Raw genomic sequence first — 26,350 nt, 5'->3', positions numbered from 1 at the left:
ATGACACGGCTCTCTGTTGTTGTTGTTATTATTTTTTTTCTTTACTTCACTCTGTCTGTCCGCCTCAATAACAGGCCAGTGGAGCTAGTTAAGCTCTCTGGATTTCGGCCACGATTAGACATTAAAGTTTCAAACCCCCCAAAGGTAAGATACCATCAAAGTGTATTAAAAGGAAAAGCGCAATATATATTTTTAATGCGTAAAAAGAAATGCTGACCGGAGTTCCAGGTGTTATCTGGAGGGAGGGTTTTGCTGGAAACCCCCCCCCCCCCCCCCCCGCTGTGATCAGGGGTGATGAAAAAAGAAACTCACCTCGGGGGCGAATGACGGGAATCATTGATGATGCAGATGCACAAACTAGGCCCCAAGATGTTGTAAAGTGTGAGGAAACACTGCAGGGAGGCGCCGCATGAAGCACATTCAGTTGAGCAAGTAACAAAAAAGTGTAATTTTCCTTCCAGCTCCGCCAGTGTTGGACACACTGGATGTGTCGCAGCACGTGATTGGCGGGAGGGGGGGGCATTTACTTTTGTAAACAGTCATCACGTATTTCACAACGTTGCAACCTATAAAGTGTTTCCGTCACTCAAGTGAAAGAGATTCTTTTTCTTTGCGTGAGTCAAAAGTAATTTCTAAGAGGCGGGAAAATAAGTAACACGTTGCGACGCTCTAGTTTTTCGCAAAATAAAAGTGATTTGCAGGTGTTTCCATTGAATGGTGTGAAGCGCTTAAGCTGTAATTCTTGCAAATCTCGTCCCACTGCTGTTTGTTGTTGTTTTTTTGTTTTTTTTATGTTTGTTTGCTGTCAAGAATGGTTGCTATATTTTTCTCTTTGATTACTTGCAGAAAATATTCTATCTTCTCCTCCATCCAAACATAACGCGCCATTTTCACTTGAAGTGAACTGGTCACATGACCGCGTACGTCACATCCACTGACGTGTAAATGCGAAAAAAGATATACCCCTATATGGATACGTCTGAAAAACCACCTCATGAGGGCAAAAAAAACAAACCTTTTGGCCATATTTGAGTGGCTTTTCCAAGTTTCGTTGTTTCCGTTACCAGTTTTTTTATTGTGATATTTATGTTTTGCACAATTCTAGGGGTAATCAAAAAGCAGCTACTGATGGGTGTCATGTCCCAAATTGGACCTGAACTCATCCAGTGTGACGCTGGAGACTTGGCGCTCAGTGTTTTTCTTCGCTCACTTGTGCTCAGGTGTGAAAAAAGAAAATCAACTGCGGCGAAGTGATGCGTCACAGTAAACAGGAAGCCTCGTCTATCTGTGCGTGAGTCCATGGTACCGAAAAAAAGAAAGAAAAAAAATCTCTAACATAAATCAAGCCTTTGAATCTAATCTTTACTTTGTACATATGCTGTGAGTTCTAATGGGACGCAAGAGACGCGAGTTGCAAAAGGGGAGGCAGCGGTCTGTGGAGGCACCACCTCGGCCTTGATGTGAGAGGGCGCGGGGAGCCACGTATGCCGGATCTTATCTCACGCTCAGCGTTTGTGGTATTGGGTTCCCATTGTTGTCGTGGTGAATCATAGGCTCGTAGACGGCAGCCAGCCGTAAACACAGGTTATCGCTGCGATCATGCAAATGCGTACCGCCCGAGTCATAACAAAAACAGCTCCTCCGGGAGGGGTGGGGTGTAGTGGGGAGGGAGCGTCCCTGTAAGCACGTCGCTCAGATTCTTTGATGGTGAGTGACCCCCTCCTGGACGTGGTCCCCGGTCCAACGCCCCTCGTTATTTAGCAAGACACGCAATTCAATTCCATCCATCCATCCTCAATACCTGCTTCTTCCTGAGCTCAGGGTCACGGGGGTCTGCTGGAGCCTCTCCCAGCTGTCGTAGGGCGAAGGCAGGGTGTCACCCTGGACAAGTCGGCAGTTCATCGCAGGGACAAACAACCATTCACACTCACATACACACCTATGATCAATTTAGAGTTTTCAATTCACCTCACATGCATGTATTTGGACTGTGGGAGGAAGCCGGAGAACCCGGAGAGAACCCACGCAGACACAGGGAGAACATGCAAACTCCACACAGAAAGGTCCCAGGCCGACAACCTTCTTGCTGTCAGGCGCCAGCGCTAATCACTGCAACACCGTGTACAATTCAATTCACTAATGTCAGTAATTTATTTACTAGACATGATGGGAATCTGGTTTGTGACTTCATGGTAAGGAAAAGAATGTGGGTCCCAGGACTCCACCAGTTTAGAATCATTGCGTTAGAATTGTTTTTTTATTTGTGTGCACTGTGCAGATTTTCAGAGCTTTTGGCTGCCAGTTGCAGCTCCTGCCTAAGCTGCAGCTGCCCTGCGCTGCTGCTCCCGGCAGGCCAAGAAGGCTGAAACCAGGTGCTGATGTCGGCTTCCTGTCAGTGCCCGGTGGTTCTCCAGGTGACCCCCCCCCCACCCCCCCACCTCCAACCCTCCCACCCCCACACTCACCCCTCAACCCCTCCCAGCCGCCCCCTGCTTCCTCCGCTCCCTGCAGCTTTCATCTCTCTGTCTCGGCTGCCTGGAAGACGTGACTTGGCCCACTGCAGGCAAACATTCCTGCCTTTCGCCGTCTTCAAAAGCGTGCATTGTGTTTTGCTACAGGTGCTTAAAGATCGCAGCCCCTCCCTTGTCTTGCTTCTATTTCTCTCGTCGTGTCTCACAGCCCCCATCCTTATCCAATAAAATGTCACCACACAAGATGAACAACAAGAGCTTAGAGGCTCGCCGTGTATCGGACTTCCTATCAGGCGCTGATGTTTTGAACTCGGGCTTGAGAGAGAGAGAGAGAGAGAAACTGTTTGTGACATGGCCTTGCCGTCACGCTCCGTCTGCCCCGTCAGGTGTTTCCATTCCTGAGAGACGCATTTACCTGGTTAATATAAACACGCATTTTTTCGGCCCAGCGTGGAAGCTTGATCCCAGTTGACCTTCATAAAAAAGCGTTGCTTCATATCTGATTAGCTAACATTAGTCAGGGAATAAGCACACATTTTCCATCTATTTAATGTAGTTTGAAGGTTTCTTTTCTTTTTATTAAATCCTGGAATCCAGTGAAGCAGCCTCATGTGATCCAAAAAGCATATTTAGCCCTGTGTTTGCAGGCTCCGGCTGGGTTTCAGCATCCTGCGAGAACTGATCCCTTGTTTGACCTTCCACATCTTCTCACCTGGCTGAGGTGGTGAGGTATCAGTTCCCTCCGTGACAACAGAAAAAGCTAATTTCCAAAACTGAGCAGCAGAAAGCGAAGGAGGGATGGATTGGTCGGGGTTTGGATTCTCTGCGGAACATCTGTGCACCTCCAACGGCTCGCACACCCTGGATTAAAGCTGATAACAATGAGCCTGATGACATGATTCTGTTTTTCTTTTCTGGCCAGTGTGATTGAATAGTGATAACAACTGCATATTAAAAAAAAGAAAGAAAAGAAACAAAACAAAACGCTTGACTCTGTCAGGGCCACGTTGCTTCAAACGTGTCAATGTGTCAGTCTGTGTTGACAAAAGGCTTTCATGGATTCTGACTTTAAAAAGCTGCCACGCTCCGTTAGGTTGAGCTCCTTGAAAAATAATGGCTGCACAGAGGTCCTTGATAATAGAATGGTGTGTGTGTGTGTGTGTGTGTGTGTGTGTGTGTAAGGAGGCTGCTGCTGCTGCTGCTGCAAATTCTAAATCAATATTATGATGTGCTTTGTTGTGTTCAAGTTACCTCTTGGGTCAAGTTTTCTTGAAATAAACAGGTTATTCAGAAACAAGTTGAAACACGTACGTGAGCAAAGCATTGGGGGAATATCTGAGGTTGCCACAAATAATATATCAAATAATAATCTTTTTGATCCAAAAGCTCTCTGGAAAAAATTGTAACTATGATGAAGAGTTTCAACCAAATGCATCTTGGCAAAAATTAAAAACATCCAGTGTTGTGTTGTGTTGTGTTGTTGTGGAGCCACCAGTGTTTTGTGTTTTGAATGATGTCTTTGTGATTCTTCACAAAGTTTATTTTGACAGGGCCAACGGAGATGCTTTCTCAGGAAGGTCAGCTCCTCTAATTTTCCACGACAATATGCAAACTGAATAAAAATGCCCTCCAAAGCTGAATAAGCGCAGCGCAGTATCTGTTACTGATGGGTTGAACATTTATTTTTAATGGTTGATTCGAGTTAATGGTTGTTTTCTAAATGGTCCCGGCATAAGTCACTTCCAGCGAAGTCAAGTGAGTAACCGGGAGTTCAGTATGACTCCAGTGACGCACAGTGAGAGCAAGCCTGCAAAGGCCGCAGCAGTCAGTTTTGCATATGTGCGCCGAGGCCTGAACAACATTTGCAGCACGCAAGACTCCTTGATTCCAGCGTACGTGCAGAACAAAATGTGTTGAGCAAGTCCAAGGGCGACGGCAACGCACCAGCCGTGAGAATGGACGTGCCCTCGCGGCGTGCCATGCATGAGCGCCATCCGGAGCTTTCAGTCACGCATGGGGACAAGTCATCGCGTCGGCTTTAATACTGGTAGCACGGTCCAGTGAGCCAACACCTGCTCAACGCAGGCCTGCCACTGATCTACAGCCATGTCTCAAGGTGAGACATGTTAAGCTATGCTGTTTGGACAAAATAATGAAACAAATGTTGTTTTTAAACCTCTGATGATGAAGCAGTCAAAAACTCTGCTTGAGATTTGAAAAACTCTGATGCAAAATTTAATCACCAAAGGGAATTTAAGGTAACAACTCTAATACAGAATGTATGGGTGGAATTTAAATTAAAAGAAGAAAAGAAGTTACCATGGGTGATATTATTTTATTTTCAGCATTAAACTAAAGTTTTATTGCATAATATCCTCCTGCTCTTCTCGGGGATACCTAAGACTACAATGGCTGTTTATTTTATTATCAGTATTACTTTTTACAACCGCAATAGGCTCTTTAAGGGCCTCAACTGCCCCTTGGGCTGGACTTTTAATATTGTCGGCTAAAGGCCTCTTTTATTTAACACAAACAGCACATTAAGTGATGGACATTAGGGAGAATATCCCAATTTTGAAATAAAAAATAAAAAGGTCCTATGCTGCAGAAGGCGCTAGAAATAAAGACGAAAGATTTACAAGCATAAGACAAGAGCCAGAAATGTATTACTTTTGACAGAAAAAAAAAAAAAAAATCCCACTTCAAATTTAAATGTACTCTTTACAATTTCGCTTCAAAACATTAGTATCCATTCTATAAAGCATGAAAGAAAACAAAGACAGAATGTAATTAGTAAAGTTTCGAGCTCACCCCGATATATTATACTACGCACGCAGCAAACATTAATCTGAATAAAACAATATTCTAGCATTTCCATCGTAAATCGTTCTTCTAGTTTTCTTTCTTTTTTTTTTTTTCATCCCCTGCTCAACTCTTGGGCTTGTTTATCCTCACAGCGACGGCTCCATCTAGCGTTGAGCGTTCATACTTTGGTGCGGCACCAACCCCGCCCACTCTCTCTATTGTCTAAATCTATTGGCGGACACTTCGTGACGTTCGGCAGCGTTTCCTTAGCCCATTGGCTAACATTCGCGCCAGTCACGTTGGTTTACGGAAGTTAAACCACCCACTTCCAAGATGGAGGACGGCTCCTCTGATGTGAGCCGACCAGAAGTGTATTTATTTGGTGAGCTGCTTTCTTTCTGACAGCCGGTGATGTTTTAGCCGCACAATACTGTTAGACTGCGGCTGCAAACGTGCGCAAACCCGTCCAATATTTCCTTAAGGGGGGGCCTTAGCTTCCGCGTAGTTAGCTCGCCAAGTCGCTCGCCCCCTGTGCTCGCGCCAATTCCCTCCGCTTTGTTGTCGCTAGACTGAGCAACCCTGGGAGGCACAACGCAGCTCGACCTAGATTCTTTTTATTTTCTCAAGTGTTTCAGTTTCGCGTTTGTCTTTCACCTTCGCAGGTTGCACCCTCAAAGCGGACAGACGGGAGTTCAGAGTTCACACATACGACGATGACGCGGAGCAACAGCTGTCACTCAAATCTGTAAGGAGGACTAATAACGCTGCGGCCGTGTGACCTCTTCTTTCAAGGGAAGTGTTACCGCAGTTCACCATCAGAGGGCGCAGTTTTTTTCTTCATAGGACGACGAATCGTTTTGCCTTCTGATAGAATCTGTGTTTACAGTCGCTGCTGGGGGAACAATGAAAAGCAGAATAGCGACTTGTTGTGTAAATTGCTGCGCAACACCGAACTGTATACAGCAGCACATCGGTACAAAAAAAAAAGATCAAACTGTGAGTCTGTATACAAATAATGAGGTGCCAGGGGTCAGTGGTAATGCCATTTGTTCGTAGTTACCCTATTTTATTTTAATCCCCCACAATAGAAGGACTAGTAGATCACTGCTAAAGAAATGGAAAAAAAATAGATATTACTTATGTTGGTCCCTATTAATTAAGTTAATTGATTACAGGAACAAAGTAAGAAGGGAGATGAGGAAGAGCAAAAAAAATGTAATGACCTTATAATCGTGGTATTGTAATAAAGTGTTCTTTTTGTTTGTTTTGTCTGCTTTTCAGGTGTGTCTCGGGGCCGAGGCTGAGGATAAGTTCCACATGGTGGAAGTTGAGGGCCTCACTTACGATGGAAAAAGTACCAAAGTGCCTCTGGTCATCCTGAAACCATCTGTCATGCCATCAGTCAGTGTTTCATGAAACTCATGCTCGCACCAGTTTATTTCTCTGGGTTTTCAGATTTTGACGGTTTTTAAGATTTTCTTCTTGTCTTTTTTTCTCTTTTTTTCTCCGCTGCCTCAGATGAGTTTAGGTGGATTTGAGATCACACCCCCCGTTACCTTCCGCCTCCAGTCAGGCTCGGGACCGGTTCACATCAGCGGGCAGCATTTTGTCCGTAAGTTGTCAGTGTATCAGGGTAGCAATCAAGCAAAAAAAAAAAATAAAAAATCGTAGGGAACACATGCATTTCATCACGCGTTCCTCTTAGAATTGTTTTTCTCTACTCTTCTTCATATCTTAACTACATGTTTTTTTGTTTTTTTTTGTAGGTGTGAAGAATTCAGAGGATGAAGAAGAGGAGAACAACACATCTCCTGTCAAACGGCCCTCGGCTCTGATGTCTGGGAAGAGGCCACCATTGGTAGTAAATTCAAGATCTTACTCTGTAATTTTGCTGCAGTGATGCTTTCAGTTATTTATACTTTTTTTTTTTCAATGGCCATTTTGCAGAAAAAACTAAAGATGGAGTCGGATGAGGACGAAGATGACAGCAGCGAGGACGATGAGGAGTATGTCTTACAATCATTTTGACTCTTGATTTTCTTTTATTTTTAGTCTCTCCCGATGACCAACACAAAATAAAGCTTGTTTGTGTGGTGACAACATTCTGGTTTCACCTGAGTTTTTATTCATTTCCTTAATAGTGATGATGATGATGATGATGATGACGACAGCAGCGATGAGAATGATGTGAAACCCCAGAAGAGTGCTGGAAAAGAGCTCAAAAAAGTAAGACGCTTTCTGGTTTATGTTGCCCATTTCGCACATAAATGTTTGCATCATTAATCGGCTGCTTTCAATGCTAAGAAAACATTTGGGTTCTATTTCCCTGCAGGGAAATTTGACTTTATTTATATTTCCTCACATAGAATTTTGTATTTGGATATAGACACAGTAACGTTGATTCTCTTGGTGTGTAAATTTCAAACAAGTCAAGTCAAACAAATTTGAAAGATAAAATAACGTAGATAAACACAATGCTGTATTTAAATTAAGCTGTTTAATTATTAAGAGGAACAAAAAAAAAAATCCAAACTTGAGCTGGCCCTGTGTGAAAATGTGGTTGCCCCCTAATAACTGGTTGGGCTTCTCTTGGCTTCCACCACTGCAGCAGCGTTTGTGATAACTTGACTGTTTTGTGGAGGAATTTTGGCCAAGTCGTTGTTGTAAATCAGCCACATTGGAGTGTTTTTCAAACCGCCTTTTTAAGGTCATCCCATAGCATCTCAGTGGGATTCAGGTCAGCACTTTGACTTGGCCACTCCAAAGTCTTCATTTTATTGAAGTCAGTCAGAGGTGGACTTGCTGGTGCAGCCAGTCACACCACTACCACCACCGCATTTTACCATTAAAATGATGACCCTTTTCTGAAATGCTGTGCTACTTTTGCGGTTGATGTAATGGCCTTCCAAAAAGTCAAACTTTTGTCAGTCGACAGTATTTTTATTTTTTTTCAAAAAGTCTTGGCAGATGTTTTCTGGCAAAATTGAGACGAGCCTGTATGTTCTTGTTCTTCAGCAGTGGTTTTTGTTGTGGAACTTTGCCAGGCAGACCATGCATGCCAATTTCTTTCTTGTGGTGGAATGGCGAACACTGACCTCTACTGAGGCAAAGTGAGTCCTGCAGGCCACTCTGGGCTCTTTTGTGACCTCCTGGATGAGTCGTCGCTGCACACTCAGGGTCATTTTGGAATCCTTCTAGGAAGCCTCAGCGTTGTTCCATGTGTTCGCCATTTGTGGAACTTAAGAAATAAGAGATTGTTTTTGAACCTTTTCCAGACTGATGGATCCCAAGTAGTTTCTTTCTCATTTCTTCTTGAATTTCCTTGGCTCTGCGTGTCTAGTTTTCGAGGACCCTTTGGTCTACTTCACTTGGTCAGGCAGATCCTATTGGAGTGATTTCTTGATTGAGAACACGTGTGGCAGTAATCAGGCCTGGGTGTGACGAGAGAAATTGACCTCAGCTTTCCAAAGATGTGATAAACCACAGGTAATTTATGCTTTAACCTCAGGGTGAGAGGTTATCACTGTTTTCACACAAAGCCATGCAGCCCCCCGCCCCCCCACCTTTGATCGTTAAAACCTTCATTTAAAAACACTTTGTGCTGACTGGTTTTATCTTTTTAAAATTTTAATTTGTTTGGTGACCTGAAACATTTTAAGTGTGACAATGTGGAATGGAATAAGACATCAGGAAGGCAGTGAGCGCTTATTCACACCACTGCACGTGTGGTCAGTAAGCTAGAGTTCACAGTGCTGAGTGTGTGCACTGCGCAGCCTGCAGCGGGCTTAGGAGCTTTGCCATCGGTCGGAAGTGAGTCACCGCGGCTGTGGTCAAAAATATATATGAATATTTTCTTGGAATTATCGCTACGATATTTTACTCTAATTAGCGAGCGATATATCGATAAATATATCGATATGCACATCACAAGTTCACGCTGGAAGGCATTTTTTTTCCTGAATTCTCCACTTTTCAGGGCCTAAAAATCCAAAAGGTGGAACCACACCAAAAAGCTGCTTGTTTAAAAAGAAATAGCGGGAAAGAAAAAAAAAATCCCCTTTATGTTTGACTTTATCTCTTCTGGAGCGTTTCCAAATTCCCCGTTGACCAGCAGGTGTCAGAGTAGCCCAGGCGTCTCTGCACACACGCACGCATGCATGAGCGTGCGTGCGTGTGTGATAGGAATGTCTCTGTGTTGATTCACGCTGCCCACTCCCCCCTCGACTCGACTCGACTCGGCTGCAACTCCCTCAGACTGCGCGCTAACATTTCATGTGAGCGGGCCCTTCCCATACCTGCACTCACTGACCGTCCACCCTTTTTTTCTGTTTCCTTTTTTTTTTTTTTTTTTTTTTCTTGTATGAGAGCAGCAGACCTGGAACTTTTTCATCCTGTTCATTCATGCACCCACCTGTTTTCCAGCAGTAAAACACAGGGTCTGCGTGGTGGTAATGATCGGATTTCTCCTCTGTAATCTGCTTGAATTCTCACTGTCTCACCAACAAGACGGCACCGCGTGTTATCCCTTCATTCACATACAGACACGCACGCACACACACACTCACACAGCCTTGAGACAAGGCAGCCCTCTGCACCCATTTCCAAATATACCAGGCATTAATAATGGAAACCAACGGCGGCCATATGCATTAAATACAAGTCCCCCTCCACACACACACACACACACACACACACACACACACACACACACACACACACACACTCTCACACATGCACCAGTTGTGGGAACCGCCCCCCCGCCCCCTAATTTTTCCTCTTGCAACCCTGCATATCTTTGTCCCTCTGTCATCCCACTGTTAATATGATTGCTCCTTTTTATCATCTCTTCATGCTATTTCAGCCTTGCACCTGGCCCCTGCCTCTTTGAACACTTGTTTTTTCGTCTTCCCGCAATTGTTTGCAAGTGTGTGTGTGTGTGTGTGTGTGTGTGTGTGTGTGTGTGTGTGTGTGTGTGTGTGTGTGTGTGTGTGTGTGTGTGTTTAGGAAGGTGCGTGCATCTGCCTCATTCTTGCAGTGGTGTCTGTTTGTGATTTCTTTTCTTCTCTGGGAGAGGGAAAAAAAGAAAAAGGGGAAGAAGAAGAAGAAGAAGAAGCAGCAGCGTTATTGTAGCACAAAGCGTGCCAGGCGGGGAGATCAAAGCGGGGCAGATGCACATACCTGCGACGTGAGCGCCGATCTTTGCCCCGGGCTCAGATGACAGCTGAGCATTTCTGTCACCCGTTGATTTATTCTGTTGTCTTCTCCTCCAATTCTTGCAAATCCCCTCCCCTCGACAACCTTAATCTTTTTTTTCACCTTTCTTTTCACAACGCTAAATGCCTGCCTGCCTGCCCCGTCTCATTCTTCAGCCATGAAAGCACTCAGGAAAGCAGGACTTGAACCGGTTCACTCCCCTTTTTTTGAAACCAGTTGGGGTGGGGGGGTGGTGGAATGGTGCCACTGTAGTTTGGTGGCCTGTAAATCTTTGCTTTAAAGAGGTTGCGTTTTGTCTGATGAAAAAAAAACTTTCATCTTTGTTGCTGCTGTTGCGTGTTTGTGTTCACTTTTTTTCTTTGATGGGCCTGTAACCAAAGTGCAGGCATAAATATATCCCTGTTGTTTACATGGGTGTTTAGAATTTGAAGGATGCCCCCCCTCTATGAACTCATCCTTTCTCTTCATTTTCATCTGTCCTAAATCTCACCACTCAAAACCCGGCCGGCACCGACTCCTCTTCCCCTCCGGGCTTTTGCCGAACTCTTCGCCAAAAAGGACCCGAGCATTCCAGTCATTTAGCGACCTGCTCCTCTGCGGAGGCGGAGTGACACAGATTACTGGCCGAGAGCGGCCCCGTAACGCGCAACATGTGTCCCGTAGTTATTCTTTGAAATTTGCAAAATAAGACACACTCGGCGTTTTGCGTGGAAGCGGCGTTTTGGGGGCGAATGCGGTGTTCAGCCACTTTACTCGCTCATGTTTTCAATGTGTGTTCGTTGGAAAGACCAAAAGCTTTGCGACCGCACTCGCAGCGGCCTTACAGCCGCTTGTATTACCAGGTCTGGCTCGCAGGAAATAACATGTAATTGTCTTGTAGCGGTTTTGTCAACACAGCCAATTACGCTCACAGTCCATTCCAAGGTTGAATACCAGTGATTGCGCGCCGAGGATTGGCGCTCTGCAACAGCAGGCACTTGCCTGGACTATTACATGGTGATTACATTGCTGACTGACAGCGGTGGAAGCGCGGCGGCTCGGCTCGGCGAGGGGAGTGGGGTGGGGGGGTGGGGTGAGGCACTTGGCCGCTGCCGCGCGCCCGGCCGGCCAGCGATTTCGAATAAACCGTCACGCTCTGCGTCCTCTGTGATTTCAACTTCTCCTGCAAATTGGCGATAATGCGAAAGAAGTGTTTTTACACTCTGCCCGCCCCTCCCCGCCACCCCCCACCCGCTCCCACTTTTTTTTTTTTTTCTCAGAGCGCGGAGCCGTCGCCAAAGAAGTTTAACAAGACTCCGGGCAAACAAAATGGCCCCGCGGGGAAAGCGTCAGGCTCGTCTTTCACAGCCCAGATTAAGGTAAGGAAGCATCCACCATCCACTCAACCCGTTTGTTTTTTCTCCCCCCTGGTTTTTTTTCATCCATTGGCAACCCTCTGCGGTTCAGTCGGCAGCCAAATTCTTTGAATTTTTCGATCTTTGAAATGAAGTGTTATGACCTCTGCGGCGCTCGCCCGGTATCCGGTACGATAGAACCTGTAGAATATAGACGACGGCCGGGCAAACTTTTTTGACTGGTTTCTCAACACTAGGTGCTGCTGAATTGTGCAGACTGGGCCTCTAAGCTCCTTCACTCAGACGCGAAAACAGTGATGAGCTTCATGCTCAAGGCACTTAAGTCGAGAAAGGAAGTTTCCTTTTAACTTCCACTCCCTCAAATAAACGAAATAACATTTTTGATCACTAAAAAAAAAAAAAAAAATCAACATAATGACAAGTAGAAAATCCGTATTGAAAAAGGCTCACGCACCGTGTCAAAGGAACCAGCTGCTTATTAAAGACCTGCAACATGTCGGAGCCCTCTGCCTCTCTTCACCTGAGCATCAGTCTGCGTATTAATGCTGCACCAGTTCCATCCACTGGCTGAGGGCTTTAGTCTAATCATTAAACAAAACCGTTTCCACACGGTGCGCAAGCTCGTCGCACGGTGTTTAAAAAAAAAAAAAAAAAGGTGAGAGATGCCTTCTACCACTCGATCCGTCTCCGTTACGCGATCTCCTCGTCTCGGAGGCGTCTGTCGCCGCGCTAACTGCATCCATTAGCCAAAACACGGAGGAAAATACCTGCACAAAGACAACACTTTGAGCACCGTCCCCACTCTGCCAGCCAGGAAATGTGATAAATTGCAATTAGCCAAAGCTGATAGTTAATTTCTGGAATGTCTTGGACGGCCGCCTCTGAAAAAAAAAAAAAAGCAACCCCGAAGCGTGAACTCTGGCTCTCTTTAAGCAAACACACCTGACCTCTAAACGGGTTTCCTGGGGGAAGGTTTAAACCCGCGACCCCGTGACCTGACCCCGCCGTCTTGTGTTGCAGCCACCTTTGATGCCCCCCCCCCCCCCCGAAACCCCCGAACTCCCCGCCGTCGCACACAAGCACACTCGAGGGGATGAAAAAAAAAAAAAAAACCCGGGCACGCTCCTGTGCACGGCCTCGTGCTAAATGTGAAATCGTGGCTGTGCTTTTTTTTACAGTGAAAAATACGCAGGGTTCCCACGGCCATGGAAAACCTGGAAAAGTCGTGGGATTTAAATGCCGTTTTGCAGGCCTGGAAAAGTCATGGGATTTTGTAAAAATGACTGAAAGTTTTGGAAAAGTCCTGAAATCTGACTGCAGAATTTGTTTGTAGTTCGAGCGTGACGACTGGCTCCGCCTGTGTAGTTTAGTCTGATTGATCACCTACGGACCTGCAATCACCTTTATATCAGACCAGGGAAGGGCAAACTACGGTCCGGGGGCCATATGCAGCCTGTTAAGCTTTTTAATCAGGTCCACCAAACTTGAAGAAATTATATTGATAGTCAGTAAGTCATAAAATAGCATTGTTTAAAATGTTTTAAGAGTCATTTCAATAAAGAGTTAAATTCTGTGGGGCTTCCAAGACACATTTTGTTATAACTTTACTTTTGTCTATTTTCAGTTGACCTTAAAGCTACATGATATGTTTTTCTACATTCCCCTCACTCATGTTTAAAGGCCCCTCTGTTAAGTTTTAGAACCCACTGTGGCCCACCAGTCATAAAGTTTGCCCACCCCTGTTTTAGACTGACACAAATTCCGCGTCTGTATTTTGAGCGTTTTAATCGATTGTGCCGTAAAGTCATTGGCCGAGGTTTTGCATGTATGAAAATTGCGGCAAGGTCGTGGAAATTTCCTGGAAAAGTTTTGAAATTGTGTCAGCGAAAACGAGGTGGGAGCCCCGAAAATCCGGCTTCTGCCAAAGTGGCAGCGAGCCTCCCCGTACACACCCAGTGCGCACGACATGGCCTTCGACACCAAACAGGACTGATGAATTCCTGAGGCTAGAACCCCCCATCCCCCCCTCCCGCCGCCGCCCTGCTCCCTCGCCACTTTTTTTTTTTTTCACCACAACAACTGTTCCCCTTCTACAACCTCTTCACACCCCTCACTTCCTGGACACACCTTCTCCCAATTGCTCTCATTACTGGCGTTTGATGTCTGGCGAGGCTCGCGCTTCCAGATGCCCTCGAGGGCCGAGAGGAAGCGGGCGTGGATGTCTGTTTTTTTTCTCTCTCTCTCTCTCTGGCTCGCTCCCTCCCTCGCCCTAAAAGCAGGTGACTGGTCATTAGGTTGGCTCGTCAGATCTGCTGCCAGTGCAGCAGGCCCAGCGTGTCGCTTGCGGCCTCTTGCGTACGAGAAGCAACTTGGCGTCCTCGTTGCCTTTCGACTCGTCACTTTTTGATCCTGGTCTGTTGGTGGCATTTGGCCGCTGCGTGATGCGACGCCACCGATGATCTTTGAATCTTGAAGCCGCTGTGTCGCTCCTGCGGCTCGCTGGCCTGTGCAGGTGATTCTCTCGCTGCGCTGCCACGCTTGTAAAAGATGTCCGCCGCTCGTCTCGGGTCCCCCCCCGCCATCCCCCCACCTCACCCTCCCCACCCCGCCCCCAGAGGGCGTGAGTCATTGTTTCAAGCGGGGCCGATTGGCACGTGTCGCGGCAGGTGCCTGTCTTATTAGCGTTTATTGCTTGTCCCACGACTGTAAAGTTTGCTTCGAAACCAAAGGCATTTTCTCTTATTAAGTCATAACGACGTCCAGGGGGCCTGGCGAGGGTGGGGGTGTGGGGGTGTGGGGGGGTAGGGGGGTGCGATCACCATCCGCGGCTGCACCTTTCACACGGAAACCTGGTCGACCGTCAGCGGCGCTCTGGGCCACTTGAGGTCGAGCCGCTCGGGATGAAAGGTGTGGGATTATCACGTCGTTATTGTTGTCGGTGCCGCAGGTGTGAAGAGTTCTGGTCGAGTCAGATGTGTTGGAAGTGTTTAGGGCTCGTTAAACTTCACCAGCGACGTTTTTTTTTGGGGGGCTAAACTCAAAATTCGTTGACGTGCTGAACTGAGAAAAACGGAATTACCGACAAGAGCCTGTCCTCCTCAACACTAGGGGGCGATGTGTGTCGTTTCAAGGGGTTAAAATTCCCTGTTGCGTCACGTGATAGTAAACGACCGGAGCATGATGCGACAGCAAGGTGCGCAATCGTACAGCTTTTTCCATTTCGTACTTAATGTGCGCGTTACCTATTGTGCAGATAAGCTGCACGCCATCCCTCGTGGTCTTGCTCGTCTCAGATGACAAAAAGAGACCAAAGGAACACACGAGACAGTCCTGCTGTGGAAGACGCTGCTGCAAAAACCCGAAAAATTGGCCGACTAAAGTAAGAAAGAATGAGGCAGCATACACTACCAGTTAAAAGTTCAGACCCTCTGAATTTAATGTCTTTTTTGATGTCTTCAGCGTCAATCTGCAGTTGTAGAAAGTTGCAAAGATAAAGAAAAAAAAAATGCACTTTTGACTGGTGGCGTACGTGCGGTATGGCTTCAAAGCCGTAGAGAATCGTATTCTGAATTATTGAATAGCAAATAAATGTAAGAAAGTGCATGAAGGAGAAAAACTAAATTCAATTTGCATCATCTGGGTGCCTCAATCGCATCTCAGATATTCCGTCGGACTAACGCGTTCCAGTCGTCCAATCAAATCATTTGCTTTGTCCATGCAAACGTTACTGAGTGTCGGCGACGAGCTGGCCAGGCCGGAGCGGAGTCGTCGCGGCCGCAACGTTTCCGCCGGATTACTGGAGGCAAGACTCGAGTCGCATCGGGTGAAATGATAGCGTGCCCCGCGATAAGAGTTCCGTGTCTGGCCGCATCTGTAATCAGCGTCTGGCCGAGATGAAAAAGCTGCGCTCGCCTCGTGTGTTTATCAGCTGTTTCAGGTCCACAGCTGTCCTTCTGGAAGTTAAGAGCTGCCCCATACATAATAAATACGTAGCACATTGGTCTGGCCCAGCGCCAACGGCATTTCGCGCTCCTCACCCTCCACCCCCCCCCCCCCCCCCCCACCACCACCACCACCTCCCCCTTTGTAGTCCGTTATGTGTGTGCGTGTGTGTGTGTGCGTGCGCCAGGTTTTGCGTTTATGCCTTTTGATGTGTGCCATAAAAAGCAGATTTCTTGGGGACAGGGACAGTTAATTGGCAATTTTTCAAACCTGGTTTTAACTTGGCCAGGTTCTGTTCTCGCACTGCCTCAGGTGTCACTCACATCGTGGCTTTTTTTCTTTTTTAAATGCTCGCTTTTGTTTTTTGTTTTTTAAGACATTGCAAAAATGATGAAAAATGCAACGTTTCATTGAGGAAAATACGTAATTGAAAGGCTTCTTTTTGATTCTGGTGTGAAATGGACCTGTTCCTGGGGCTCTTCTGTATCTCTCAGGACTTTAAAGCGCTTCACAGGACTCAGGAGTGCACGTCTTAAAACAGCAGTTTCCTCCTGGTGCTCCCACCAGGTTTCCTCCCACCATCTAAAAACACTTCGATCAAGTTGCCCCAAGGCACTCATGGGGAGTTATAAGTTAAATGTAATGTCATTATGTAATGTATGTATTTATTACAAAATAAAGATAATTGTAGTCTGTTACATCACTGTAAAAATGCATAATTAAGTTACAGTTACAGTTGTGCAGCTATTCATTTTTTTTTTAATGCAAGCATGGTTCTCTCGTGCACCGGTTTATCGACTTTGACTTTGACTTTTTGATGCTTCTGATTGGTTCTCCTGCCAAGTTTGTCATTGCAGCCCCCAAGCACTGACAAGGCACACGCATGCATTTGAAAAATGTGCAAAAATGTAGACAGTTGCATTTTCAGTGGGTTCATTGAGGGCAAGTTAAACGTTAAGTGATTCGTTTAGCAGGCATATCTTTTCCAAAATGGGATTGATTTTGCTGATTTCAAAGATACTGCGTCTATGCTGCCCTGGTTTCGTATCTCAGAATGATCTCACAGGAAAAAGAGGCACTGAAGTCTGACCTTGTTGCGGCTGTTATGTTTGACATTGTTGCTTTGAGTACTGATGAAAGCTGAACACCGTCGGGTTTAAAACAGTTGACAACATGATCTCAAAATGTTGTCATCAAAATGAAATCAAATTCAATTAGATGACATTACTGTGATGAAGTTATTGAAATAGTTACACCACTACTATTGCAGTTTTCAACAGGGCAACTTGTGATTGTAAGCCATTGCATTTGCAAAGTAATCTTCCCAACACTGCCCCAAAGTGGCGGCGTGCTCACTCGCAGCGGCTCACGGTCCACCGTCGATTCCAGCCTGGCAGTTTTACCAATTTTTCTTTGAAAAAAATGTCTGTTTTCTCTTCTCTTGCTCGCCTTCACTCGCTTGTTTCTCATGAGTCATGTTGACGTAGCCGCCTTCTCACACGAAACAAGACTGTTTCCAGTCCGGTGTGTGTGTGTGTGTGTGTGTGTGTGTGTGTGTGTGTGTGTGTGTGTGTGTGTGTGTGTGTGTGTGTGTGTGTGTGTGTGTGTGTGTGTGTGTGTGTGTGTGAAAACACTGGGCCTCCTCTCTTTTTTCTCTCTCCGATGTCTCTCCGGCTATCAATGAAACCCTGCAATTTTCACTGGATTCCGCGCCGGCTCTGCGTGTAGCGACAGGCTCCGCTGCTTGTGGAACATGCAGTCGCAGCATATGTCGAGTGTGTGTGTGTGTGTGTGTGTTGTTGTGTCACATTCATACGCTTGTAATTGAGGGCCTCGGCCGCCGAGTCTGGACACACCTGCGGGGCTGCTCCCATGTTTGTGAGTGAAGCAGGAGGGGAGGGGGGGCGGGGGGCAGTGTTACACTGGGAATCCAAAGTCTTGACCAGAGATTTGGACTCACATTAATATCAATAGGCGTCATCCTACACGTTTTTTTTTGTTCTATTTTATTGTATTGAAGTATTGTAGATTGCACATTGGTAATAAGATCAGAGTATCTTCTGCATCTTCTTTCTTTTTTTCCTTTTTTTTGTAGTAGTGCTCTATGAAGTGGTATAAAGGTGGATTACAAAACTGCTATTTATCACTCAGGGGCTTAAATGGAGCACAAAATGAAGCGGTGCCATGAATCAGCCCAGTGTGTCATTATTTTCTTACAGCCCTGTTATTGACCGTCCAGCACGGTTTCCACTCCACGACTCGTCTTTTCTTCATCAGTGTCCTCTCTCTCTCTCTCCCTTCTTTTTTTTTTTTTTTTTTTTTTGAATGCCGTTCTAATATTTTCTGGAGACGCAAACTCCACAACATTTGTTGCACACTGACCTTGTTTTCTGTTTTTTTTCATTTGCTTGTTCAGGATTAAGCATCAAAGGAAAAAAACAAATTTGACAAACAATCTCCACTGCTCATCAGAGAGCTTTCTGGGCTTGCCCCCTCTCCCGCTTGCAAACAATAAAGAGCGTAATTTGTACCTGATGTATTTGTGAAAGAGAGAGATGTCGTAATTAGGCTAGAATCTGTTGTCCTTTCTGACGCTTTTATCTCCTTCCAGCTGGCTGCCTGTGCCAAGCCTGTAAACATAGACCCAGACGAAACGGGTCACGATAGGGGCTGCAGTCCAGACCGGCTGCCGATGTCGGCCCGCGAAATGGATTCGTCTGGAGTTGGACGTTTTGAATCGGCACTTTTTTGTCTCCAGTTCAAATGAGAAAATGGAAGAAAGAGCGGAGCTCCAGTTGGAGTGCAGAACAGTGTTTTTCCACTGAGCTGCGGCGCATTGATTTCATTGAAAGAAAAAAAAATCCAGTGGCACCACCAACCAAAAATATTATAAACATGCTTTTTAGCTTAATAATGACAAAATAGTCACTTCATTTATTTTTAAACCTCGGTCTGTTTAGATGCAGACAAAGCTGATATCCTGGGAGGAAACCCGGCTCCCATGCCTTTTAAAGCACAGCCACTCCACAGTGGCGCGTTATTATTTTAGACCAGGGGTCACCAACCTTTTTGAACCGTAGCGCTGCTTAATGGCTACTGGTGACCCCTGTTTTAGACCAATTAACTGAAATCGGCTAACAGACATTATCTCACAGTACACCAGTGGCTGAAAAGCACTGGTGTAGAAGAAGACTTAGTGCGAGATACTAACAGCTTTTCTTTTCACCGACGGAGCTCCAAATCTCCTGAGACACGAGACTGAATCTCATTTTTCTTTTTCTTTTTTTTCTTTTTTGTTTTCCAGAAACCCACCCCGGGAAAAGACAAACCGCAGGCCGGCCCGTCCAAATCTCCCTCCGTCGCAGAGATTAGGAACAAGTTGTTGGCGGCGGCCAAGGAGGTGAGGCCGTCGCCGTCCTTCACTGGAAGTCTGACACCTGCTTTAAACCATCGACCGAACGTCCTCCCTCACTTTGCTCTTTTCATTCGTCCCTACCAGGGGAAACCGCTACCGAAGACGGAGCAGAAGTTCGAGAACTTTGTGAGGAGCTCCTTCAAAATCTCAGACAAGAAGGTGAGTCGTTGGGAGCCGCTGGGTTTAATCTGTCCGACGCGGCCACTGTGTGCTCTTGCACAAATGATCCCGAGGAGCTTTTAGTCGTGACGGATGGCCGGGCGTGTGCCATTGTTCCCCACACTGTCCTCATACCTCACGCCGCACCGGTCCGCCCGCCCGGCCGCAGTGCGTTCTCTCTGAGTTATATCCCCTTTGAGTTGGCGGCGCTCCGGGATGGGAGTTCCGCATGCCGAGGCGAACTCTTTTTCTGGGTGATTTAGTGGATTGTGTGTCTCTCGCGGCCCTAATGAAGGGACTGCTGCTGTGCGGATGGTACCAGCCTCTATTCCCGTTCAAGGCCTTTGACCCTCCCCCGAAAATGGGGGGTGGGTTTCTAAATGCAAGCCTTAAATCTTGGCCGACCGCTCGCTTGTCATCTTAAAAGAAAAATTTCAAAACAGCCCCCTGCGTTTTGTTTTTCAAAGCTTGAATTAATCACCCGCCCCCACCCGAAAAAAAGAAAAAAAGAAAAAGAAAGCAACTTGCCTGGTTGCTTGAGGTTCCCACTGCACTGCTTCTCCTGTTAGGAGCTAAAGACACTGCAGCCAACCAGGACCATTCTTCTATTATTAGAGTCTGACTGCTGTGTTCCAGTGCGTCGCAACGCAGGGGTACCCAAACTTTTCCACAAAGAAAAATCAACTTTAGAATTTTTTTTTATTACTTTTATTTGCTATGCAAAAATGCTTACATTCAACTAACATGTTGATCATCATGGCCATTTTTCTGAATAGCTGTAAAGCCGTACTTAACAAGTCACACTCACAACCGCCATGAATCATGTTTTTAAGCGGCAGCCAATCCTATGATTCATTATATTTAATAATAATGATTAAACAATCGTTAGATTGTATTTTCTAATAATAACTAAAACACAATTTATTTCTTATCTTCTTTCCAATTTTCTGCGGCCCTTCTTGCGCCCCCTGATGGCCCCTACTTTGAAAAGCACTGTCCTCCTAACAAACTACACCAAAAGGGAAAACGCCCCCTTTAGGGAAACATCTCAGGTGTAAAAGGGACTTTTTCTCCAGCTTCTGCGTTGCCGTTGCCTCTGCGAGCACCTGCAAGAAGGTGACAACCCACTGGGGCCATTGGCGATATTCACCCGAGGTCGCTCGCACACGCACGTGCGCTCTCGCCGCATCAGCCGTGCATCGGCGGGAGCAGGTGAAAGCGCTCCGGAGCGGACGGCAGGGAATAAAGAATGGGGGCGGAGTTGCCACACAGCGCTCGCCGATCCCGGCGTGCAGAAACATCTGTGGAAGTGCTTCGGTTTCATCAGCCGAGGCTGAGATCTGTCAGACCTGGAGCACCTAGTCATACACTCTGGTATGCGGAGGTGCCCCCACCCAACCGCCCCCGACCCTCCACCCCTTCCCCCGGCAGCCCCCCCGCCCCCCAGCCGTCCAAACGACGCGTTCCCACAGGCAACACGGTGCACACGCGTGTAGCATGAAAGAAGTGAGTCACGGCGTGACGCCGCGTCGCACTTCATTTGGATGATTTCATATCCAGTTTGTTTTTCCTTCCCTCCTTCCCACTCTGGAAGACCTGTACCGATCACGCTGCCTCAAGAAGGCAGTGAAAGTTCTGAGACACATCACACCCTGGTCACACTGTACCTGAGCTGCTGCCATCAGGCAGGCAGACGATACGTACAGGGTCATTCAATGGAAGAGCAGTAGAGTGTTTTCATCCTACTGCTGTGGTCCAGTCCAATACTGCCAACTTCCACTGAACAATTCAATTCAGCATTGAAATGCGACAATGCCCAATGTTCTCTTTCTGCAACACAATTACAATAACAATCTGTGAAATAATGGAAATGTGCAATATACATATGAAGGAGTACAGGTTTGTGTATGTGTATGTGTGATTGTTTTTTATTGTTGCTTTTGTCGCTCTGTTTAATTGCTTATTTTTTAGTGTCTATTTAGTATGTGCCACTGCACCGATGGTTGGCACTTGATTTCGTCGTCAACCTTGGCAATATCAATAAAGATTCTATTCTATTCCTCCACATTCCTCCACCTCCACCCGTGTGCCTTCCTCAGGTGGCCAAGGACCTTTGGAGTTTCGTGCAAACGCTGAAGACCGGGAAGAAGTAACGAGCCTCGGAAGCTTTTTGGAATCCCTGCAAAAAAAACAAAAAAAACAAAAAACAAAAAAAAACACAAGACATTTAAAGGCACAGTCGGCGAGATTTCCTACTCGGCCACCATCGGCAAAACCGAGTCGAAGACGGAGCGCCGCGGAAAACTGGGTAAAGCCAAGCAACGTTCCAGGCCGCTCCGGACTTCTGCAAACTCACTCGTTCATCAGCAGTTCTGCAGGCTTCTCCCCCAACAGACCTGCGACCATCACATTGCCAACCTGCACCACCTGTAGGGGAAGGGAAGTAACTGCACCGCCGAGAGGGACTCGGCGTCGGCCCCGAGCCGACGTTAACCCAGGCAGGCAGACAGACAGACAGACAGAGCCCACGAGTTAGCCGTTAGTCGAACCATCAACCGCGTTTGACCTCCTGATCCCTCTTGTTCCCCGCGGATGTCGTCTCCTGTTACGACCGCAGCAACCCGCTCCGCATTTCCAATCGCTCAACGAAAGCGCTCGTAAACGCTCGGCGTAAATCATCCGGCGGCGGCTGCACAGTTGACAGCGGCTGCAGGTGGCGCATCTGTCGGTCGGCAGAAGCTGCTCCCTCCCCGGCCTGTGGACAAGCAGCAGCAGCAGCAGCGTTGTCTGCACCTTCCCCTCACAATCTGATGGTCTGTTTTGTTCAGTTTAGTTCTTTGGCTGAACCAGCGGGTATTCCACAAGGTGGGTTCAGAGAGGAATCTTGAGTGTGTTGTGCCAGAAATGAGGTAAACTCTGGGTTCCCGGTTCCAGAAAGAGGGTCGGACATAGAGGGTTGTCATTAATTCATAAATGACTCCTTCATTCAGAGGCGATTGCTCTTAAGACTGCAAGGGAAGCTCAGCTTCCCCTAAAAAAATGTCAGAAAATGAGTGGTCAAATATGTACTGTTGTGTGTACATTTCATTGACTAAATATGCAATAGAAGGCGTTGGTCATCTTTTGTTCAGAATCAGCGACTTATCGCAGGTAACTGACGCGACTTTTCTTCTCATTCATCCCCGCAGCGTCACAGTGCTGAGAGCGTGTAGACGCTGAGCGTCTATTGAATTCAATGGGGAAGCATGGAGTGGGTTGTTCCACTGCAGCGAAACTCGACCGTCATTGGATAAATGCTCGCTCGGCGTCTCTGGGGGTCTATGGGGCAGTGGGCTGGCCTCGGCCGGCCCGGACGCTCGGCTTCTGCATGATGATTGGATGATCTGTTTGAGGTCGGAGCCCCCTTTTTGATTGACAGTCTTTGTCACAAACTTGTCCGTTCTTGACTACCCAGACTGTCTTGAGGAACAAATCACCTTCAGAAATGATGATGATGGATGATTATTCATCAACTGTAATTTTCTCCCATGACACTTTACTCTTGTGAATGCAGCAGTGTATCTTCAACTTCAGCCTATAAGCAGATTAAAGCGTCTTGCTCCAGCGCAGTACGCTGACTTCCTCTGGTTGATGGCAGCCACGGTGACTCGTAGTTTCACCGTTCCATTGATGTGGGCTTTGTGTCACACTGAACTTACTCCCAGGTTTATTGACCCAGTTCAAATCAGCGGTTTGGAACCGGATCCTCAGAGTTTCCCCAGTTCACGGTCAGTTAACTCAGAGTTGAGGGTTCCACTCTGAGCTTGTTGAACCTCCTACCTGGAATACCCCTCTGGTGTGAACAGGACACTCTGTTAGTGTCCAGACAAAAACAAAAATGCAATAGGAGATATTGCAGAATGTGCCTTTAAATATCTGATATGTAAATGGAGACAACACTGAGTCCTGGTTTGTGTGTTAGAACGTCATTACGCAAGAATGATTATAAGATGTTACAGAATTTTCTATTTCCAAAACATTCTTTTTTTTTTTTTTTTTGTTTGGGTAATTTGTTTGCTTTTCAAGACATTCTTACATTTGAAAATGTGATTTTTCTTGTTCGGTGCTTACTCGTCTCATTCTGTTTTGGTTGTTAAGCCGTCTGCGAATGGTGCAAAACATCAATTCCCGTCAATATTTGTATATTTTGCAGTTAAAAAAAATGTTGTTGGAGTCAGAAAAGCGCTGATTCGACAAACCTGCGCCCTCTTTTTTTTTTTTTTGTCAGGAGCCGTTTCTCTTGAACCGAGTTCATGTGAATATAAAATCTTAACATTTTAGTTGGATGTTGCAGTCGCTGCGTGCACAAAACCGTTCACGTTCGTTTAAAAAAAAACAAAAAAAAAAACAGAAAAAAACAACCAAAGCCAGATGACGCAGCTGAAATGTTTTTCTTGACATCCAAAAAAACAAGTGGGACAGATTAACAAGCTCCAGGAGCATATTAACAGCGCGCCGACACCGGTCCCTTTAATGCGCCGCAAAAAAACATTAACTCCTCGTTACTTTATTTACCGCAACGTGATCATGAGCTACATCCCCGAGAATGACATCAGAGCCCAAGCACGTCATTTACGGAAAGCCCGTTAAAGGACTCGAGCCCGTAATTGTTTGCACTCTAGTGTGTCGGCGCTCTGGTGACAATAATCGCGGCCTCGCTCTGTTCTCATAATGTGTTTACGGCCCTGTGTAATACAGTTTTATGGGCCAAATGTTGGCATGCGGGCGCCATCTTTAACCGATCAAAACGCCCCCCCCCCGCCCCACCCCACTTGTCCGTCGGGGATTCTTCAGCCGTGCACTTAACCGCTAATTAAGGCCCTTTGATAATTTTACCTTAATATCGCATTTGAAACAGCTGTCGTGTCCTCTTTGTAGTGGAGTGTGCACGAGTTCATGATAGCCGCTCCCCCCCCCTTAATGACCTACACTTCATTTGCTTTCCGTCGGGCTATTTTAAAAGGGTTCATTTGCCCTCAAAACGACGCTTTTATTTGCAAATATGGCAGCTGAACATTTGTTATCATTGTTATGATTGTGATTTTAATTTGTGTTTATGTGTTTATCCGCCCCTTGCTCGCGGCTGCTTCTGCAGCTCGGATCTGTTATCGCGTCCTCGGTTTGTTGTTTTTCGTTTGCGTGCCCCAGTTTGACCTTTTTGTTGTTATTAGGTTGTAATTATGGCGTCTGTTGATCTCAAGCCGTCCTTTTTTTCCCCCTACTGATTAATGCTTAGCCCAGCGTCGTACTATAGTATTATAATAAAAAAAAGTTTCATATTAAAATTAATTATAAGAATTCTCCTTTTCCCCAGCAGGCTCTGTAATTAGTTAGGTGCCCTTTGCAAAGGCAGATTAGTGGAACTGCAACTAAAGCGACTAAAGGTTTTTTGTATTAGTTTCTGACTGATATAATTGTGTGATTTTCACCGTTTCAATTCAGCCTCCATTTATCTTTTGTGAAAGATCTGCTGTGAAAAGTCTGACTGTATAGTCTGCAGCTTCTACAGCTGACTTACAACTTGACTGTGGATTCCATTATCATGCACTGTCTTGAAACAGTGAGTTTCAATTTGTCTACCCAGTCAAACATGATTTGTGCGGGATTTATTGGCAGCGTTCTATAATCTATTTTTTTATCTGTTGAGATGAACATATCCATCTTTTTTTTCCTTTTTTTTTATCATAGATGTAGATTTGTTGCCCCAAAATAAAGTGAATCCCAACTGGTTTTGAGTGGTGCATTGTTCTTTTTCTTCCTTGTTTGCCACTGAAGAAGTTACTGAACACTAAGTCACTTACTTAATACTTTGCAACAATTAACAGAACGTCTTTGATGAGCTCTGCAGCTTCCTTGAGGACATATTAAATTTTCAGGTTTCATATTATTTAATAGGTGTTTTCCAACCACTGCGGATGCCAGTAGTGGCGCTGTCAGTGCACAAATGAACCTGTGTGTGTTGGTGCGAAGCTCGCTAGAAAATCTTTTCCTTTGATGCTAATCACCACCTGTCTTTGCAGCACTTGGTGGCACTGCCCTAAACTTCAAAGGAGGATCTTATTATGACATAAATTGATGAAGCTTTTATCTGCAGCGTGCGTCAGACATCCGCGCTGTACTGTCAGATAAACTTTTTTTTCCCTCCGTTGCCCCGAGGTAGTGAGGTGTGCTCACGGATCCAGCCACAGGATGACGCACCGCCTCAGTTCAAAACGAGACGACTTAGGCGGGTGGAAATCCCCAGGTTTTTTTTTTCGCTCTTTTTTTCTCTTCAGTTGATTTGAATTCCAGTCCAGACTTTGACTGTGCCAGCCTGGAGGCATCAAGACCTTCAAACCTAAATGTCAAAGTTCCCACCTCTGACGAGCTGCTCCAAAAGCCTGATTCTCTACTATCAGTCAGTCGGAGGTGGGAGCTTTTGACACCATGACGCACCCAGAGTTGATGGAGCTGTTGACTGTTAGCCAAAGGTCGCTGGATGCTGGCAGGAAGTGGAACGACGTGGTTTAGGTTAATCTATTCATCCGTTGTCATGGGCCGCCGGGGTTTGCTGGAGCTTCTCCCAACCACAGTGTCGTAGGTGCTAAATGGCATAAAACCTGAAGACGTCACCCATTACTTTGACCTGCACAGCTTTGTCATGCTAGCCTTAAAATTTTCCGTGTCAAATCAGACTTCTGTCCCAGTGAACATGCAACTGAGAAAGTTGAATTGCTGATGGGAACGTGTCCTCCTCCTCAGCACTAGGGGGCGATATGCCTACAAATGCTAAATGACGTAAAAACCTGGAGATGTCACTCATTACATTTACATACACAGTTGAAAAGAGCCATGCTCAAGTTTTTTTTTTGCATGGAACCGGACTTCTTTTCAAGTTTACGTACAACTGAGAAAGTCAAATTACTGACGGTAATGTGTTCCCGGTTTGCACCGGGTACAACACCGATCCA

The 26,350-nt window shown here is 46.1% G+C and overlaps 1 protein-coding gene across 2 annotated transcripts; it reads left to right on the top strand.

The window, feature by feature from the left end:
* The first annotated feature begins 5,525 nt into the window (after positions 1-5,525).
* npm1b (nucleophosmin 1b) lies at positions 5,526-25,129 on the top strand. Of its 2 annotated transcripts, XM_076048026.1 has the most exons (11): positions 5,526-5,658; positions 5,939-6,021; positions 6,558-6,677; positions 6,795-6,888; positions 7,043-7,134; positions 7,224-7,282; positions 7,418-7,502; positions 11,750-11,848; positions 19,092-19,187; positions 19,287-19,361; positions 21,461-25,129. In XM_076048026.1, the coding sequence occupies exons 1-11, from the start codon at positions 5,610-5,612 to the stop codon at positions 21,512-21,514; spliced, it is 906 nt and encodes a 301-aa protein (XP_075904141.1). In that variant the 5' UTR covers positions 5,526-5,609; the 3' UTR covers positions 21,515-25,129. The 2 variants fall into 2 exon arrangements, with proteins under 2 accessions (XP_075904141.1, XP_075904142.1); XM_076048027.1 differs by lacking the exons at positions 19,092-19,187; positions 19,287-19,361; positions 21,461-25,129 and adding an exon at positions 12,866-13,310.
* The last annotated feature ends 1,221 nt before the right edge of the window (positions 25,130-26,350 follow it).

Source organism: Nelusetta ayraudi, unplaced genomic scaffold (genome assembly GCF_046127955.1).
Source record: "Nelusetta ayraudi isolate G7.1 ecotype Tasmania unplaced genomic scaffold, CSIRO-AGI_Nayr_v1 ptg000097l, whole genome shotgun sequence".
Taxonomy (NCBI): Eukaryota; Metazoa; Chordata; class Actinopteri; order Tetraodontiformes; family Monacanthidae; genus Nelusetta; species Nelusetta ayraudi.
This window is presented reverse-complemented; position numbering and strand designations above follow the sequence as displayed.